Source organism: Caretta caretta, chromosome 4 (assembly GCF_965140235.1).
Source record: "Caretta caretta isolate rCarCar2 chromosome 4, rCarCar1.hap1, whole genome shotgun sequence".
Classification (NCBI taxonomy): domain Eukaryota; kingdom Metazoa; phylum Chordata; order Testudines; family Cheloniidae; genus Caretta; species Caretta caretta.
The window spans coordinates 76,654,199-76,669,549 of NC_134209.1; the positions used below are offsets into that span (position 1 = coordinate 76,654,199).

At 39.9% G+C, this 15,351-nt stretch overlaps 2 protein-coding genes across 3 annotated transcripts in view; one reads left to right on the forward strand and one right to left on the reverse strand.

The window, feature by feature from the left end:
* TMA16 (translation machinery associated 16 homolog) overlaps window positions 1-5,425 on the forward strand; it is a 51,142-nt gene extending 45,717 nt beyond the window's left edge. The window contains exons 6-7 of the mRNA XM_048847606.2: window positions 1,106-1,148; window positions 5,184-5,425. Coding sequence (XP_048703563.1) covers window positions 1,106-1,148; window positions 5,184-5,322 — 182 coding nt within the window. The 3' untranslated portion in view covers window positions 5,323-5,425. The remainder of the gene's footprint in view (window positions 1-1,105; window positions 1,149-5,183) is intronic.
* MARCHF1 (membrane associated ring-CH-type finger 1) overlaps window positions 1-15,351 on the reverse strand; it is a 493,572-nt gene that overhangs the window by 6,468 nt on the left and 471,753 nt on the right. The window lies entirely within an intron of this gene.

The window sequence follows — 15,351 nt, forward strand, 5'->3', positions numbered from 1 at the left end:
ATTAGAAGTCTAGAAAACATGATCTATGAGGGAAGATTGAAAAAAAAATGGGTTTGTTTAGTCTGGAGAAGACAAGAATGAGAGGGGACATAATAGTTTTCAAGTACATAAAAGGTTGTTGTAAGGAGGAGGGAGAAAAATTGTTCTCCTTGTCCTATCCTCAGAGGTTAAGAAGCAGTGGGTTTAAATTGCAGCAAGGGTGGTGTAGTTTGGACATTTGGAAAAACTTCCTAACTATCAGGGTGGTTAAACACTGGAATAAATTGCCTAGGGAAATTGTGGAATCTCCATCATTGTGGATTTTTAAGAGCAGGGTTGACAAACACTATCGGGGATGGGCTAGGTAATATTTAGTCCTGCCATGAGTGCAGGGGCTGGACTAGATGACCTCTTGAGGTCCCTTCCAGTTCTGCACTTCTATGATTCAAAGTCACTTCAAGTAAAATTTCAGAAGTGTCCAAGTCCTATCTTCAGACCAAATTCAGAAATTTAGGCGCCTAAGTGCCTAAATCAGTTTTGAAATGGGACTCTTCTCCCATAGTTTAACTGGTTTGTCCGTTTAAACTGTAAGTTCTCGGGAGTAGGGCTTGTCTCTTACTTGTGTGTGTGTGTGTGTATGTATAGCACAATGGGGACTCTAGGGTATAATTGTAATACAAACAACGTAATTATGTTGCTAATCTCACTGTTGGCATTTGCAGCTTCCTTTTAAGGGCCTAAATCTTTTGCCGGTTTTAACACAAACATTTAGACAAAATGTAGCTTCTTTTCAGCAACTAGAGGCAGCTAAAAAGTTGATAAAGTACCTTGGGAGAGTCTCCCCCTACCTTGGTAAAATGGGTTCAGGAACAGCACCTTTTAGAAATCCCAGCACCCTCCCCCTTCCTGGCAGTTGTGGGAGAAAAGGTAGACTTCCTGCTAGATTATTACCATTGGACCTCGCTATTCTCAGTATGATCTGTATCCACCTTGTGGGTTCAGTCTTTCACCTACCATATAACTGATATGTCTTTGAAGTTCTAGTTTAATGTTTGCTCTGAAATGAGAATTGCTATGGATATTTTATAGCTGGTAATCTAACTGTATTTAATTTTGTTCCCTTTAGACATTCCTGACATTGTGAATGGCAAACATCTTAAAATTTTCAGGTGAGTTTCTTTTTGTTGTATTTAATTATTTGTGGTCTGTATGTGCCCGACTGGACATCTCTAGAAATGGCATGGCATATCTCCTCAATTTTTTTTTGTTTTTGGATAAAAAAGCAAACCACCCCAGCATTCTACAAAAAGCAGTTGGTGGAGGACAGTGTTCTCTTGTTTGAAGGGAAACTGATGGCATATTATTAGTGTACTCAATATTTTGCTGTTCTAGTTTTTTTCTTAGCTACTGCAGCCTAAAAATTGTAACTTACTAGCTAGTAACAATCAATTATTGAAATATTGTAAGGTTTAAAATGCTGAGACTGTTAGGATTGAGTTCATATAACTTCAGTGACTACTTTTTTTGGATATTTTCAAACAAACTTTTAAGATGGGAAATTCTCTGCCTATATTTTAGCAATTCATATAGCAAATAACTTCGACCATGCTCTGTTGAGAGATTCAGGGGATCAGAGTTATGGTGCTGAGCTTGATTCTTTTCTCCATGCATCAGCAACGGCTCAGTAGGATGCACTATAGAGTTAGCATTCTTCCTTTCCTGAAGAAGAAAACATACCTTGAATGTTATTTTGGGAGACTCTTCTGGCTGCAGAGAGACCAACATCCAGTTCTTAACCAGGAGGGCAGGCCAATATATAGGCTCAAGGCACAAAGTTTAATGGTAAATGGGAAGATATCCGAGCACCACTTCTACCTGCCACATACACTCTTCTCCCTTCCCCCCAAAAAGGATAAATAGTAGTTATCTGCATCTCATGTATCCTATCATGCAGTAGTTTAAGTATTGTATTGTTTAGATATCCCTTAAGTAACCAATATGAGTTAGGGCACCGTTTTATCTTCTGATATGTGGGTGCATCATACAAACTAGATACAGTAAAATCAGTAGTCGTACATGTGTACACCAGATGCAGTTGTTGATTTTTCCCTCTAAGATTTCAATGTGATTTCAAAGATTTGCATAGCCCCGGAATGCTCTGCCATAAAATATAATTCCTGCCAACAACTTAGAAGACCTTGTAAAGGGATTAGACATTTATATGGATGAGAACTGGCTCAGACAATTACATTAAAGGAGATACAACTTTTTTTTAAAAAAAATTATTTTTTATTTTTTGAGGGATATAACATTTCAAAGCATGAGCCAGCCACTAAGTCATGGAGACTGGGAAGAAACTTTCTGTATGGACAGGTGTCATGGTTACAGGTGAAACTGGTTTTGTCCCTCTTCAGAGCACCCCTTAGGTGACAGGCCTGGCTTCTACAGCATACTCTGGGTGGAAGCACAGAGTTCAACCGTTCTGGGACTGGATCTCTGTGCTGCAGCCCCTTAGCCTGTTTCCTAACTGTGTTAATGTGACAGGCTCTGCGGGGTTTGGCATCTGTAAGAGTTTCCCTTCTGGAGCTTGTGACAATATAAGTTTGCAGTGACAGAAACAACATCTTCAAAACAAAACATTATTTATTCTTTCATCCTAAGGTACAAAGCTTGCTGAGCAAAGGGTTAGAACAACAGAGTCCTATATACCTATTTTCCTATACCTACACCTTAGTCCTTCGCAAGTATTTGCAAGTTCCATTCAGTCTAGTTAACCCCTATTTCTGGGGAGAAGCAGACTGTCCTGCTCGTAGCATGCTCTCTTTCGGTGTCTCTCTTAGCTCTCACTGACACTCCCTGGGCAGCCTCTCCTTCCTGCCAAAGCTAGCATTTTAAAGATTTTTAGGATCCCCTTTCAAACTAGGCCTAATCTGGGGGAGAGTAAACTCTTCGTAGCCTAGATGGAGCCAGTAAACAATTTTCCTGTTGTTTCCTTGAGGATTCTTATCTGTGTCATTGTTTTGCCTTTCCTGCTTGATTCCTTTAACAATCCTAAAGATTTAACTCTGTGCATTGAGGCAGGAGAATATTACAGACAGTCTGATGGCTATATGATATTTATAAAAAAAAATACCACACATAAATCCCTCTTTCTCCACAGCAGGCTATTCTATAATCGGAGTTTCTCGGACCTGATACTGAGTACAGGATGATGGATTAGATGGACCAGTGGTCCAATCTGATATGGTAATTCCTGTGTCCATTTGTAAAATGAAATCCTTAAGGATGGATTTTCAGAGCTGCTGAGCACCTTCAAGTCCTTTTTACTCAGAGCAAGTTACAGGTGCTCAGCATTTTAAATGTTTGTTTAAAATTCAGCATAATAAACTAGCATTTCCCCATGGCAATGCAAAACCGCAACAATAATCCAGTCAGATTGAAGGCAAACTATACGGTCGAGCTACATTTATCTAGGAATAACTATAAGAAATCTTAAGAATTGGGCAGTGCAGTGGATTAATTACCACAGCTCAATCTGCTCTGTCCATTAGGAAGAAGGCTTTGGAGGATTTCATCTATGTGGTAGGAGTTAAATTTAAAGGGACTAAACCTCCAACTGCCATGAGTTCAGGAATGCATAGAGTGACTTATCGTACCATGAACATTCTGACAGAAGGTTTGTGTTTTATTACCTTGTTAGAACCACAGTAGATTTATCCATGTAAAAAAAATGGAAAAAAAATGGCTATTGCCCTTGAGAAAAATCATCTACCAAGTGCCTTTAGTATAGTCAAACATCTATAATTTCGACACTGGGCCTGATGTGATTATTAAATGAATCTTTCCTCCTTTATGCAGCCTCTAGCCTTTAGAAAGTAATAGATTCAGTATGTGAATTTAAATTACACATGCATTGTATCTCCTTGGAATCACTCATACAACATTTTAACATTTCTCATAGATCATAATGAACTACTGTTTTCCAGTAGGTGGAATATTAGCTCTGCACATTGAGCACCCAAATGGGGAAGTTGATCCAACTGCAGTTATTACTTTGCACAAAAGGAGTTAAGTCTGTCAAATCTAAAACCAACTGGTTCATAGTCAGAAGGGTACAGAATAGAAATTGACAGTAGGAGTAGAATGAGTAATATTTAACTTACATTTTTTCAGGGTCTCTTATCCCACAGAATTCTAAAGCACTTTACAAACTAGATAGATACATGAATCACTTAATTCATCACTGAAAGCAGCCAGATGTGGGTTGAAAAGTCATAATGGTTTTAGTTGTGCTCAGCAGCAGTATACAAGTTCAGTGCAGGAAATGAAGAACATTGTATCAAATTTGAAACTGCAGGGGGGATTTAAATTGATAGTGTAAATTAGTAGGACAGATTTGCTTGACTTAATCCAGTTCCCCTGTAAAAATGTTAACGCTGCTGTTCTTTTAAAAAGTTTCTTGATTTATGCCTCATCAAAAAGACAGCGTCACCGTCCCCCCATATGCCATGCTGGGGCACTAGGCAAGTACTAACTGTCAGAGAAGATAGTCACTGCTATAAATGGCCAGTATCACTTCCTGCAGAACCCTTCGTGATAACCTATCAAAATACAGACCAGACCTTTCTTGGCTGAGATCTTACCATGTTGGAGTCCCATGCTGTATAGATGTGTAAACACTGCAATTAGTGTGGTATACAGCAGCATGCATTTTAACAAACTTTAATCTATACAGTCAGTACTAGGTTCGTTAACACTTTAAGCACTGACTTCTCCTGAGCATCCCCATCTGCTTATCTTAACCCAGCACCCCACTCCTGCTAATCGTATACACCACCTCCCTGCTGCTTTCTTGTCTCCCAGTTGGATAGTTGCTGGCGTGGGGTTCTTCTTTAGATTCCCCTGCTGATATACTGTCCCAGCGACATGTGCCCCCCGCCCCTACAGATTTCAGCATGAGTGTGGAACAAGTGGAAGAAAGATGTATCATTTGCGCACACATGAACCAGTAAAGGTTTGCAGAGGACAGAGCACACTGGGACTGATGTGAGGCTAAGGCTAATGCAGCAAATCCTTTCTGGTTCCAGACTTATACTTCTACCTGACCTGACTGAAAACCCTTTTCAGTAACCAACATTAGTTAATTTTTCTGGGTTCTGAATTTTAAACATTAATTATTTTTCATTATATCTTTTTTCTTTAAGAGAATGGGATGGCGATCTGAAGAAACTGCCAAACATTAAAATGAGAAAAGTGTCTACTAAAAATGCTGTTTGCAGTAGGACGGAGGTGGCAAATGGGGAAGCTGAAGAGGAATTAGATGCAGCAAAAGACACAGACTAATGAGCACCAGCTGATACGAAAGATAAAATAGCTGAAAGGGACTGCCAGGAACCTATTTGAACGATCACTGTAAGCAGAAATAAAGCTGGTATTTTCAATTATATTTGAGAAGACATGGCTTGAATATTTGATTAGTTGGTTGTGCTTCACCCTGGCCTTAATTTGTGGAGTGAGATTTCAGCAAGCAGCATGTTAGATTCAGTGTGGTGCTTACTTAAAGAAAAATGAAGGCTTTAAAATTTAAAACTTTCAGAAAATCTCCATTTCCCCCCTACCTCTTCCACTCTAGCTTCTCTTCAGGGTGCAAGCCCCTGGATATGGGTTGATGGGGAATAGTTATCTCTAGCCTAATGGCTGTGGGACAGTGCACTATCTGTGACTCACCTGTTTTGGCAAATGTAATGGGGGGGGGTAAGGGGGATTTTCTTGGTAGTGCCCATTCATTGGATGATGATAATGAGAACATAAATGTAATTTAATTTTGATAAGTAGGTAAGATACTGTTATACAGCAGACTGCCTTTACCCATAACTTGGTCCATTACCTGAGGCCTTTAAGTTAAGATAAAATGGTACTAAATAGGTGACTTAAATCTATCCCCATAGCCACCATCTCCAGATTTTCTTTACTGAGCCAGCAACCAACCCTCAGCAAATTGTGCATTGGCAGATGATGGCTGAAGCTTGGGTAATGGCTTAGAGAAGCAGGCTTTCATACAGCCTCATGTTAGCACACTTGAAAAGAGCGTCAAAAATTGGAGGAAGGCTTTTGGAGCCTCCTGTAAAGCATCCCTCTACCTCCCTTTGTGCCTAATTTGGACCCATCTTTCAGAAAAGCCCTTGTCAGACTTTAGAAAAAGCCAAGGAGAGAACAGTAGGAAGAATTTTCTTCTCTACCCACTTCCTTTAAGGGCACAGGCCCTGGCCTGTAACTAAGAAATGTATGCCAAAGTAGAAGCATAGTGTCCCATTTAGTGATAGGGGATATCCATAACTTGATTATCAAAAGGGTTCCTAGGTCTACAACTGCATGAACTCAAGAAAAGCCTTTTACTCTAGGGCTGTAGAGGCAGAATGTATTTCTGCCACTAAAAGCTATGTGCACAGATTGACTGACTGTTTTCTGACGCCAGTGGTAACAAGTTAACCCTTTTACGGAAGAGATTTTATTGCCTTCATTACGAAGACTGAGTTGATCGCTAAACTGAGACACTGTTGGTTATTTGGTGTGGCTTAGTGGATAGAATACTGGACTGGGGTTCAGGACACCTGGGTTCTCTTCCCAGCTCTCCCACTGGTCTACTGGGTGACCCTAGTAAGTCACTTTCCTGTGTTTGCGTATTTGTAAAATGAAGATGATGATGCTTATTTCCTTTGTAAAGCACTTTGAGATTGACAGATGAAAAGTGGTGTGTATGAGGTAAGTAATAGTATTTGTACCATTGCTAGCACATTTACACGGGGATGCTCTTGTGGCACTGTCAAATGATTCATAAAGTGGGTGGGCTTCCCCAGGGTTTAGTCTTAAGGGATGCTGCTGGGTCTGGCAGAGACTTGCCAAACAGGCAATAGTTTGCAGGTGGGCAGTTTTTAACATCTTCAAGTTAAGGGAATTTATATGGATCAGGTATTCAGCCCATCCCTCACTCATAGGGAAATACATAACAATTGAGCTCAAGGCTATTGGAAAAAACCTGACAATCTCATTTTGCTGCATCCTTCCATCCCTGTGGAAGGGACTGGGGACTCTGGATACTTTCATGGAACCTGCTGTGAGGCCCAAGCGTGTCTCTTTTTTAGCGAGTAAGGTCAGACAGTGGATAAAGTACATGGACCTGACTGATATGAAGTGTAGCGATGGTAAATGCTTTGTATTCTACTGAGCCAAATTGCCAATTCTAATATCTGTAGAAAAAAACCTGCCACGCTGTCACAGTTGTGTGGGATGTTTTCAGGGGCATAGATTTGTTGGTGCAGAAACTCAAGGTAAGATTAATTTATAGAATCCAGAATTCATTTTTCTCTTGGGCTTAGTGGATATCATGTGTAATTTGGGGCTGAGTGGGTTCTTGATTTAATATGTAAAAAAGGCTTTCTTGGGTTCAATGGTATGACCATTAGGCTGCAGAAGAGAAGAATGAGGGGGGATTTGAGAGCTCTGCTTTCAACTACCTGAAATGGGGATTCCAAAGAAGATGGATCTAGACTGTTCTCAGTGGTAGCAGATGACAAAACAAGGAGTAATGGTCTCAAGTTGCAGTGTGGGAGGTTTAGGTTGGATATTAGGAAAAACTTTTTCACTAGGAGGGTGGTGAAGCACTGGAATGGGTTACCTAGGGAGGTGGCGGAATCTCCTTCCTTAGAGGTTTTTAAGGTCAGGCCTGACAACCTGGCTGGGATGATTTAGTTGGGGATTGGCCCTGCTTTGAGCAGGGGGTTGGAGTAGATGACCTCCTGAGGTCCCTTCCAACCCTAATATTCTATGATTCTATGACCAAAACCTCCTTGTTGTGCTCAAGGCTAAGTTTTAAGGATCTGTAGTGTTAAGCATGTCTCTAGGATGTGGGGTTTGATTTGCCCTCTGTGTGAGACTCAGCGGGAGGACCAGCCTTCACCAGACTCCTCTGTTACTGCTGTTAGGAGATGTAATTCAAAACTAAACCTCTTGCTGTCAGGATTCCCTAATTACAGGGTATCACTCCTTTCCTTATGACTGAAATGGGAGGCAATGTTGGATACCACGCTAGAAGTTAGTAAGTGGAGGGCACAACTGGCATAGTTTGAAACTGTTGTGCCTCTCTTTGTCAGTGATGGATACATCTTGCAATTCTGTGTTAGTTCTGTTAGGCCCCTCCTCGCCTATTCTTAGCAAATTTCATTCAGTTACTTACCAGCTTTTTTTTGGTATGTGGTCTGGATAGGGGATTTCCTGCCCTGGACAGTGAACTACATTGCATAACCGTAAGTTTCTATTATTAACCAAAACAACCAAAACCAAAAAAACTCCCTTCTTGCCAGACAGAAGGCACATGCACTGTTATGGTTTGAACTAAACTGGATTAGCCAGTAATACAGAATTAACCACTCTGTTTCTTAAACTCAAATGAAACAACGCTACAAGGAAGTGAGCTGGAGAAATTAGAGGCCTGGAAGATGTTTGAGTGACCTTTCTCTTGTAAGCTGCATCCATGGCCATCCAGCAGTCTGGTAGCTAGTGCGCATCTCATGTGGCTGGGAGCGCAGCTGGTACCTGGGCTCTTAATCAGCCGGAATCTGTGGCAGCTCCTCTCAGAGCTGGGGACCAGGAGGAACCCGAGAATCAGCAAGGAGGAGGGGTGAGTAGTGAGGTGAGGGAGGCAGGGGCTCTGGAGAGAGCACGGCTGGCACCCATGTCCCACTCTGCCTGTCAGGCCCTCCTGGCGGAACCCATGGAAGCTCCTCTCAGTGCCACAGGAAGTTGTGAGCCAGCAAAGAGAGGGAGCTGTTCATGGTGCCATCCCAGGGCATGTGGAGACGCTAGACCCTGAGGCTGGCAGCAGCATCGAAGGCTGGCAGTGCTAAAATGAGCCCCCAGCATCCCATCCAGTACAGAGTAGTGGTGGGGGGAGAGCCTATACTGCCGTTGTGGCTGGGACATAGGTGCCCGGTTTGTGAGTTCCTCTCCACTCCGGGCTCTGATTGCAACTCCCTCCCAGGGACTTGGGGTAGGGCTGGCTTTGAGGCAGGGTTGGGGAGACCCTAAAATCCTTTCCCCAAGGAAGTCTTGAGCTAGCAGGGAGGGATAAGGGGAGGCAAGATGCACCTGGGAAGGAACAGTCTGGGGTGGGGTGTCCCCTCAAGGGCTGTCTTTCACATCTTTGCTCAGTTAACCCATCATTCCCTAAGGCTGAGCATCTGAGCATTCTCATTCGTCCCTGCTAAAGGTTTTATTGCCTGCTCTACACACCCTGCATTGGTTTAACTAGAGATGTGATGATAACTGATTTAGTTAAACTGGTGCAATGTGATGTATAATTGCTCTTAACTCTATTTAAATCTGTCTCATCTGCGTAGCTTGCCTTGGTAAAGGTCCAAACAAAACCTGAACTGATATCATTGATCTGAATCACCAATTGACCTGTGTCCACAGAGCAGGTATGGAGGTTTTTTGGTTTGTTTTTTTAAACCCAATTTTAGCTGAATTGGTGTAACTTCCATATATAGACAAGTTCTGTGTTTCACTTTGGTGATAGAATCACTGCAAGAAGTTCTTTTTTTTTCTGCATTTTCTTTTAATGGAATGAATAAAAGGGGCAATAAGCCTTATTCTTCCTGGAAGGACTCGAAAGGCTAGTTTGTCATTGTAAAAGATGTGATGTCCTTAATAGCACTGTGTTAAACTGACATTTGAGTAAACATTTTTTAAATAATGTATGCTATTTAGAGTCATGGAGAATGTTAGATTAGCTAAGTTTTTCCATGAACAGTTCCATTAAAACAAAAGGCAATATATAAAGCAAATGTATAATCTGTAAAGTTAACTAACTTGACAAAAATCGAGCAGTCTTGAAATAATTTGTAATACTTGCTGCTCACGTTATGCATTTTCAAATAAAAGCGAAACTAGATAGAGAAATAAAAATTTTAATTGTAATCTTATGTACCCTGTGTTCCTTTTTGCTATCGTGTAGACTTCAGCTTTTTTAGACTATTATGTAGGTTACACAGGGAAACGGAAATGTCTCCAGCTAATGAAGAGAAAAATGTTTTTTATATTGATTGTAGCCAGAAAAATTACTATAAAAATGGCAAGATCTTACATAGGGAAGAGATAGGATGACTATCTGACTCATGCTGACAAACGCAAATTGGTATCAAGTGTCAGTATAGAAAAATGAGCTGGATTTTATTCTGTCTTGCACATCATCAATTTGTCGAGTAAGTTTTGACTGCAGAATCTTTATATGGTAATGATAGAAGAGAGAGATTCATGTTGACTTTTAAATTTCCAGGTTGAGAATGTTATTGAGAGAGAAAATGAATATGGAATCCCATGATGTCATTTTTATAGTAATCTTTCTGACAATTACTGTGCTTTACAGCCAGCTGGTGTGTTTACTGGATTGAAGAGCCTGTTCCTTCTCTGAATGCTATAAGGATGCTTTGATGATCTGTTGCACTTACATTCTCTTTTAAATGTGACTGCCATTAACATGAAAAGTTTGCCTTCTAATTACACCAGTGTTTTTCTATGTTTAGACTTAGATTGCTTTAATATAGGAAATACCGTGGAAATGTTACTTGCAGAAAGTGGTTATAAACATTGTAATGTTAACCACTGTAGATGGGAGGTGCTCTGTGTTTATAACTAAACTTTATCATGCTCTTTTAATTAGAAAATTCAAAAGAAGTTCTTTTTTTCAGAATGCTGTGGGCTAATTTTCCCCCCACCCAAACGTCTACGGTTTTTTTTAGTTAGCTTTAGGTAATTGATTTTAATGGTGTTTAACTGCAAAGTTTTAAGTGCTAGAAGCAGTCTTTGTTTTAGCTAGAGGGAGTCAAAATAAGTTGTGTACAAAACTTCAAACTAGCGTAAGGGCTGGTCTACAAATTAATATAGCTCAAATAAGATAGGATGTGAACTTAAAGCAAATGAATGATGCCTCATTAATTTCACATGTAGACAATTTTATTTCCAAATAAGAGTGCCTTATTCAGAATTAATTTAATCAAAGAGGATTAAGCTAATTCTGGAATAAGAGCGTCCACCCATGGGGTTAATCAGGGGAAAAGAAACTGCTGTTATTGCATCAGTTAGTTGATGACTAAATTGGTATATTTCAGAAGCTTTCGAAGATGGGGCCTTTCTTCCCCCCATTCCTGCTCATTCATTCAGAGGCATGGAAGCTTCCTGAGGGATCATATCTAATATACAGATGGGAGATAGAGGAGGGGCCACCTGGTCATGTTTTTTCACATCTTCACTAAATTTTACCAATTAAATGTGAAGGCCTCCTCTGCCATTGGAGGAAGAGACCTGTCTGCTAGTATTCACCCTGTAACAGTGTCTTTTTTTATTTTTTAATACATCCATCTCATCATTTGTCCTTTGTTTCTCTTGCTGGTGACACATTCTTTTTGGACATCCCATTGTAATGGATCTGCAGATTTTTCGCTGTGAAGAAGAGGAACATTTGCCTTAGCTGAGAATCACCTTTCTTCTAGCATGGAAGTCAGCAGATCCAACCCACCCACCACAAGGTTATAGTTCTGAGCGAGACTTCAACTGTTGCCCTCTCCTCCATTTTCTTTTTTGGGCACATATGTACATATTGTATATATCCGCTGTTAATTGGGGTGGAATTTGAAGTTACTCTCATCTAGGAAGGATTTATATAAATTTGTTGTTATACCTAATAACCTGTGAATTAAGGTTTAAAGGAATTAGCTCTACAAAGCAGGTCTAGAAGGATCTTGAACTGGCTTACTAGATGCATCTTCAAGAGTGTGGCCTCTCCCAGCCTGCTTTGACTGACTGATCTGGTGTCTGCCTCCAAGGAGCTGCAACTATGAGTAAGATCCATTATAATGGAGCTGCAGAGTGTCACTGTAAAGAAAATGTTCAGGTAGGTTTTTTTTAAAAAAAGGTTCCTAATAGGGAGCCTCAGAATACCATTTTAGTAAGCTGTTCTACAGAGTAGAACTGTTCTTTAAGCACCTACACTTAAACTGTTACCTTGAAAATGTGTGTATAGTGGCATGAAAATACCCTGTGCAAAGTGTCATGAGGCATATAATAAAACTCTGCTTACAACTTTAACTATGGATTTGCTACGGAGTAGTTTTGTAATCAGGGTAACTCTTAATTACCATAATTCAAATACACTGACCAATTTTTGACATAAATGGAACAGCTGTGTCAGTCTGTAACTAGTTCATTATTAGAAATGAATTAGAATTACTAAACCAACATTTACATAGAGAGCCTGGACTAAAATACTGGTCTCTCATTCACTGCTCTAAAAACACAGGCTTGTTCCAGTTGAGGTAAAAGAAGCTCTCTGTCATGCTGTCAGCCCTGATTTATATTCTTGAAGCTACATCCAATCAAGAAGGGCAGCATGCTCATTGAGAATGACTGGGTCACCATGCTATTCCCTAGCCTACTACACATCGAATGTGATCTTGTCCAAAATTCTTATTTATTTTGCAGCTTTAGAAAGATAAGCAGCAAATCTCAAGGTGAGATTTCTAACAGTTCTCAATAAAACCTTGCCTGAGCTTCCCCTCAGACTGGTTTATGCCCAGAGCTGCTCTCTGCAGGGCTTCCTGTACCTAGCTGTTTTACCTCTGAGAGCCACTGAGTTTTTATTGGTTGCTGAACTGGTTCAAGTGAAACCCACCTAATTTTGTTACTACAGGTGGTCTTTCTTCAAAGAGAGATTTACAGACAACATGTCTGGCTTTAGGAACCTCTTACTTTGCTACAACAATTCCTGTGTAAATTTGCTTAAGAACAACCTAATTTTTTCAAATTATAGACTGTGTGTACTAGCTCTTAAGGAATTTTAACTATATGGCAAGTTTGAAGGAGTAATAAGCTAGTTTTTGCTTTCTCCAAGAGCTTCAAACTGCACGCAAAGCACCAATTGGAATAAACAAAAAAGTGCTGTTTTAATTCCCATTTCCTCAGTGTAACTAGAAAAGAGGATACTCCATGCTGTCCTGCATACATCTTACCAAAAGATATGTGAATTCTCAGGCAAAGTGATAAACCGTACACTCCTAAGATCAAGTAGAACTGTGCATCAGGAAGTACCTACTGCTGTGGAGGGTAGGGTGGAGTCCCGGTCACCTCTAAGGTTGCAACCAAATTCCAACATAAGCTTTATTTTAGCTGCCCAGCTTTAGCAAAGGACAGTTTTTTCCCAGAAAAGGTAGGAAAAAAATTGGCCATAAGGTTACCATTCATGGACACTAGTCAAACATTACTTCAGGTTACCCACAATTCCCTAATTTTAAAATAAATGTAGCTCTGTATTTGTATACAATGGATAGAAATGAACATGTCTAATAAAAGCAGTTCAGTCATTTTTATTTTAATGCACTTTCTGTTTTTACTGGCAAAGTTGGGCATGTAGATCTGTTTAAACTATGAAATTTTCTTTACACTTTGGCAAGGCTGGCTTAGATGATTTCTACTGCAACTCTTAAAACATGTTCTCTCAAGGAGCACTGTGATCCATTGGTCTTGGAGGCAATGGATACCATTTGATAATGTCAGACTGCTACAACTATGCTCTGGATAATCTATTTAAAACAAAGCAGACTATCATATAAAAATGGTGGGGCTCATACTTGCTGGAATTCTGTGCAAAGGGGCTTTTAAAACTTAACCAAAATCTTTTCCTGGGTGCATAGCTTGAGACAATGGGGAGGGGTCAGAAAGATGGAATCCTCCCAACAAATTCAGTTATAATTATGCTTGGAGGTCTGCCTCTGGGGAGAAATGGGATGTGAAAATGTTTTGTCCTGTTGAAGGAACGTCACACTTAAAGCAAACATAAATTTTGCATTTTTGCTTTAACAAACCAAAATGTTTTTTCTTTTGGAAACTCAAATATAGTATATGGTGGTAACATCATTTCTACCACTTAAAATACAGAAAACTGCAGTGGTTTGGGTCATTTGTTTAATACAAATACAAATTTGTTCTACAACAATTAGAAGTTATATTAATTTTGTTTCCCTTTAAAACCCGCCCTCCCCCTTCTTTCAGTACATATTCACTCACAAAAACCAACCGTTTTTGGAAAAGAGAATGGGGTTAAAGAAGTAACAACTCTTAGTTCCAGGTATTACACAGTGTAAAATATTTTCTTCATAGATTGTGTCAATTATAAAAAAGGGCTTGATCTGATGATGGGGAATGTATAGTTATGGACAGGCCAGGAAAATAACCACTTGCTTTCAGCTATAATGCTATGTGAAATAGTACCATTAGACTGGGTAAAAATCCTCATCATACTAACACAAAGGTAAGTGGTGCATTGTCACTGTTTTAAAATGAGTAATTGAAAATGTTAGTTCTGGAAATGGAAACAGATTTTAAGAAACCAAGAAAGAAGAGATCCATGTCCACATAGGGGACAGAAGCATTTTGTTTATGTTCCACAATTTCTCACTAATATCTAGTAATTCTGCAATCCTTATCCAAGCAAAACTGCCACTGAAGTTAAAGGGAGTGTTGCTCAAGCAAGAAGGCAGAATTTGGCTTCATATCCATGCAGTCTACCTGGGACTGACCACATCTACAAAAGGGCAGCTCACAATGAGTGTTCGTCCCAGAGATGATCCTGCAGTTCTTAGCCAGTCCAAATTCCACTGAGGTGAGAGGTGTTTTGCCTGAATAAGTACTGCATTTGATTACTGGGCCTAGGCCACTGTGGTTTAGCTACTTATGTATATGTAGGTTTTTACTGATCTTTAACTTCTTCTCAAAATAACATTAAAAGAAAAGCATTAAATTACTACTTGCCAATGAAAAAGAGTGGGTTTTGTGGCACAGAATCCTCAAGTGGACTACACTGATTGATTGGGTTCCTACAGAACATTATACTCTCTGATAGACAGGGATGGCAGATGTCCAGTACTTACACTCTTGACCCATTTTCATGTGAAGTTATTTATGCAAGCCTGTATCCATAACACCTCCGTGTAAATAATCTTTTTTGCTGGAGACAAGTCTTATACTACTAGGTAAATGTGGCTTTGAGTATATAGCTAAATTTCTACCCCAGACCAGAAGAAAGAGCTTTGTGTAAGCTCTAAAGTTTCTTATATCAATAGAAAGATATAAGATATTACTTCACTGACCTTGTCTCTCTAAAAACCATCAAGTCAACTGTAACTGACAGAGGGGATGAAGGGGGGAGAAAGGACTTTAACAGGGCTTAAGGCCCTTCAGTTTTTACCAGTTTAACTGATAAATTCCTGAGTTTTACAAAACAATTTTTTTTGTAAGAAGTAGAAGAGACAAGGGCATCTTCTC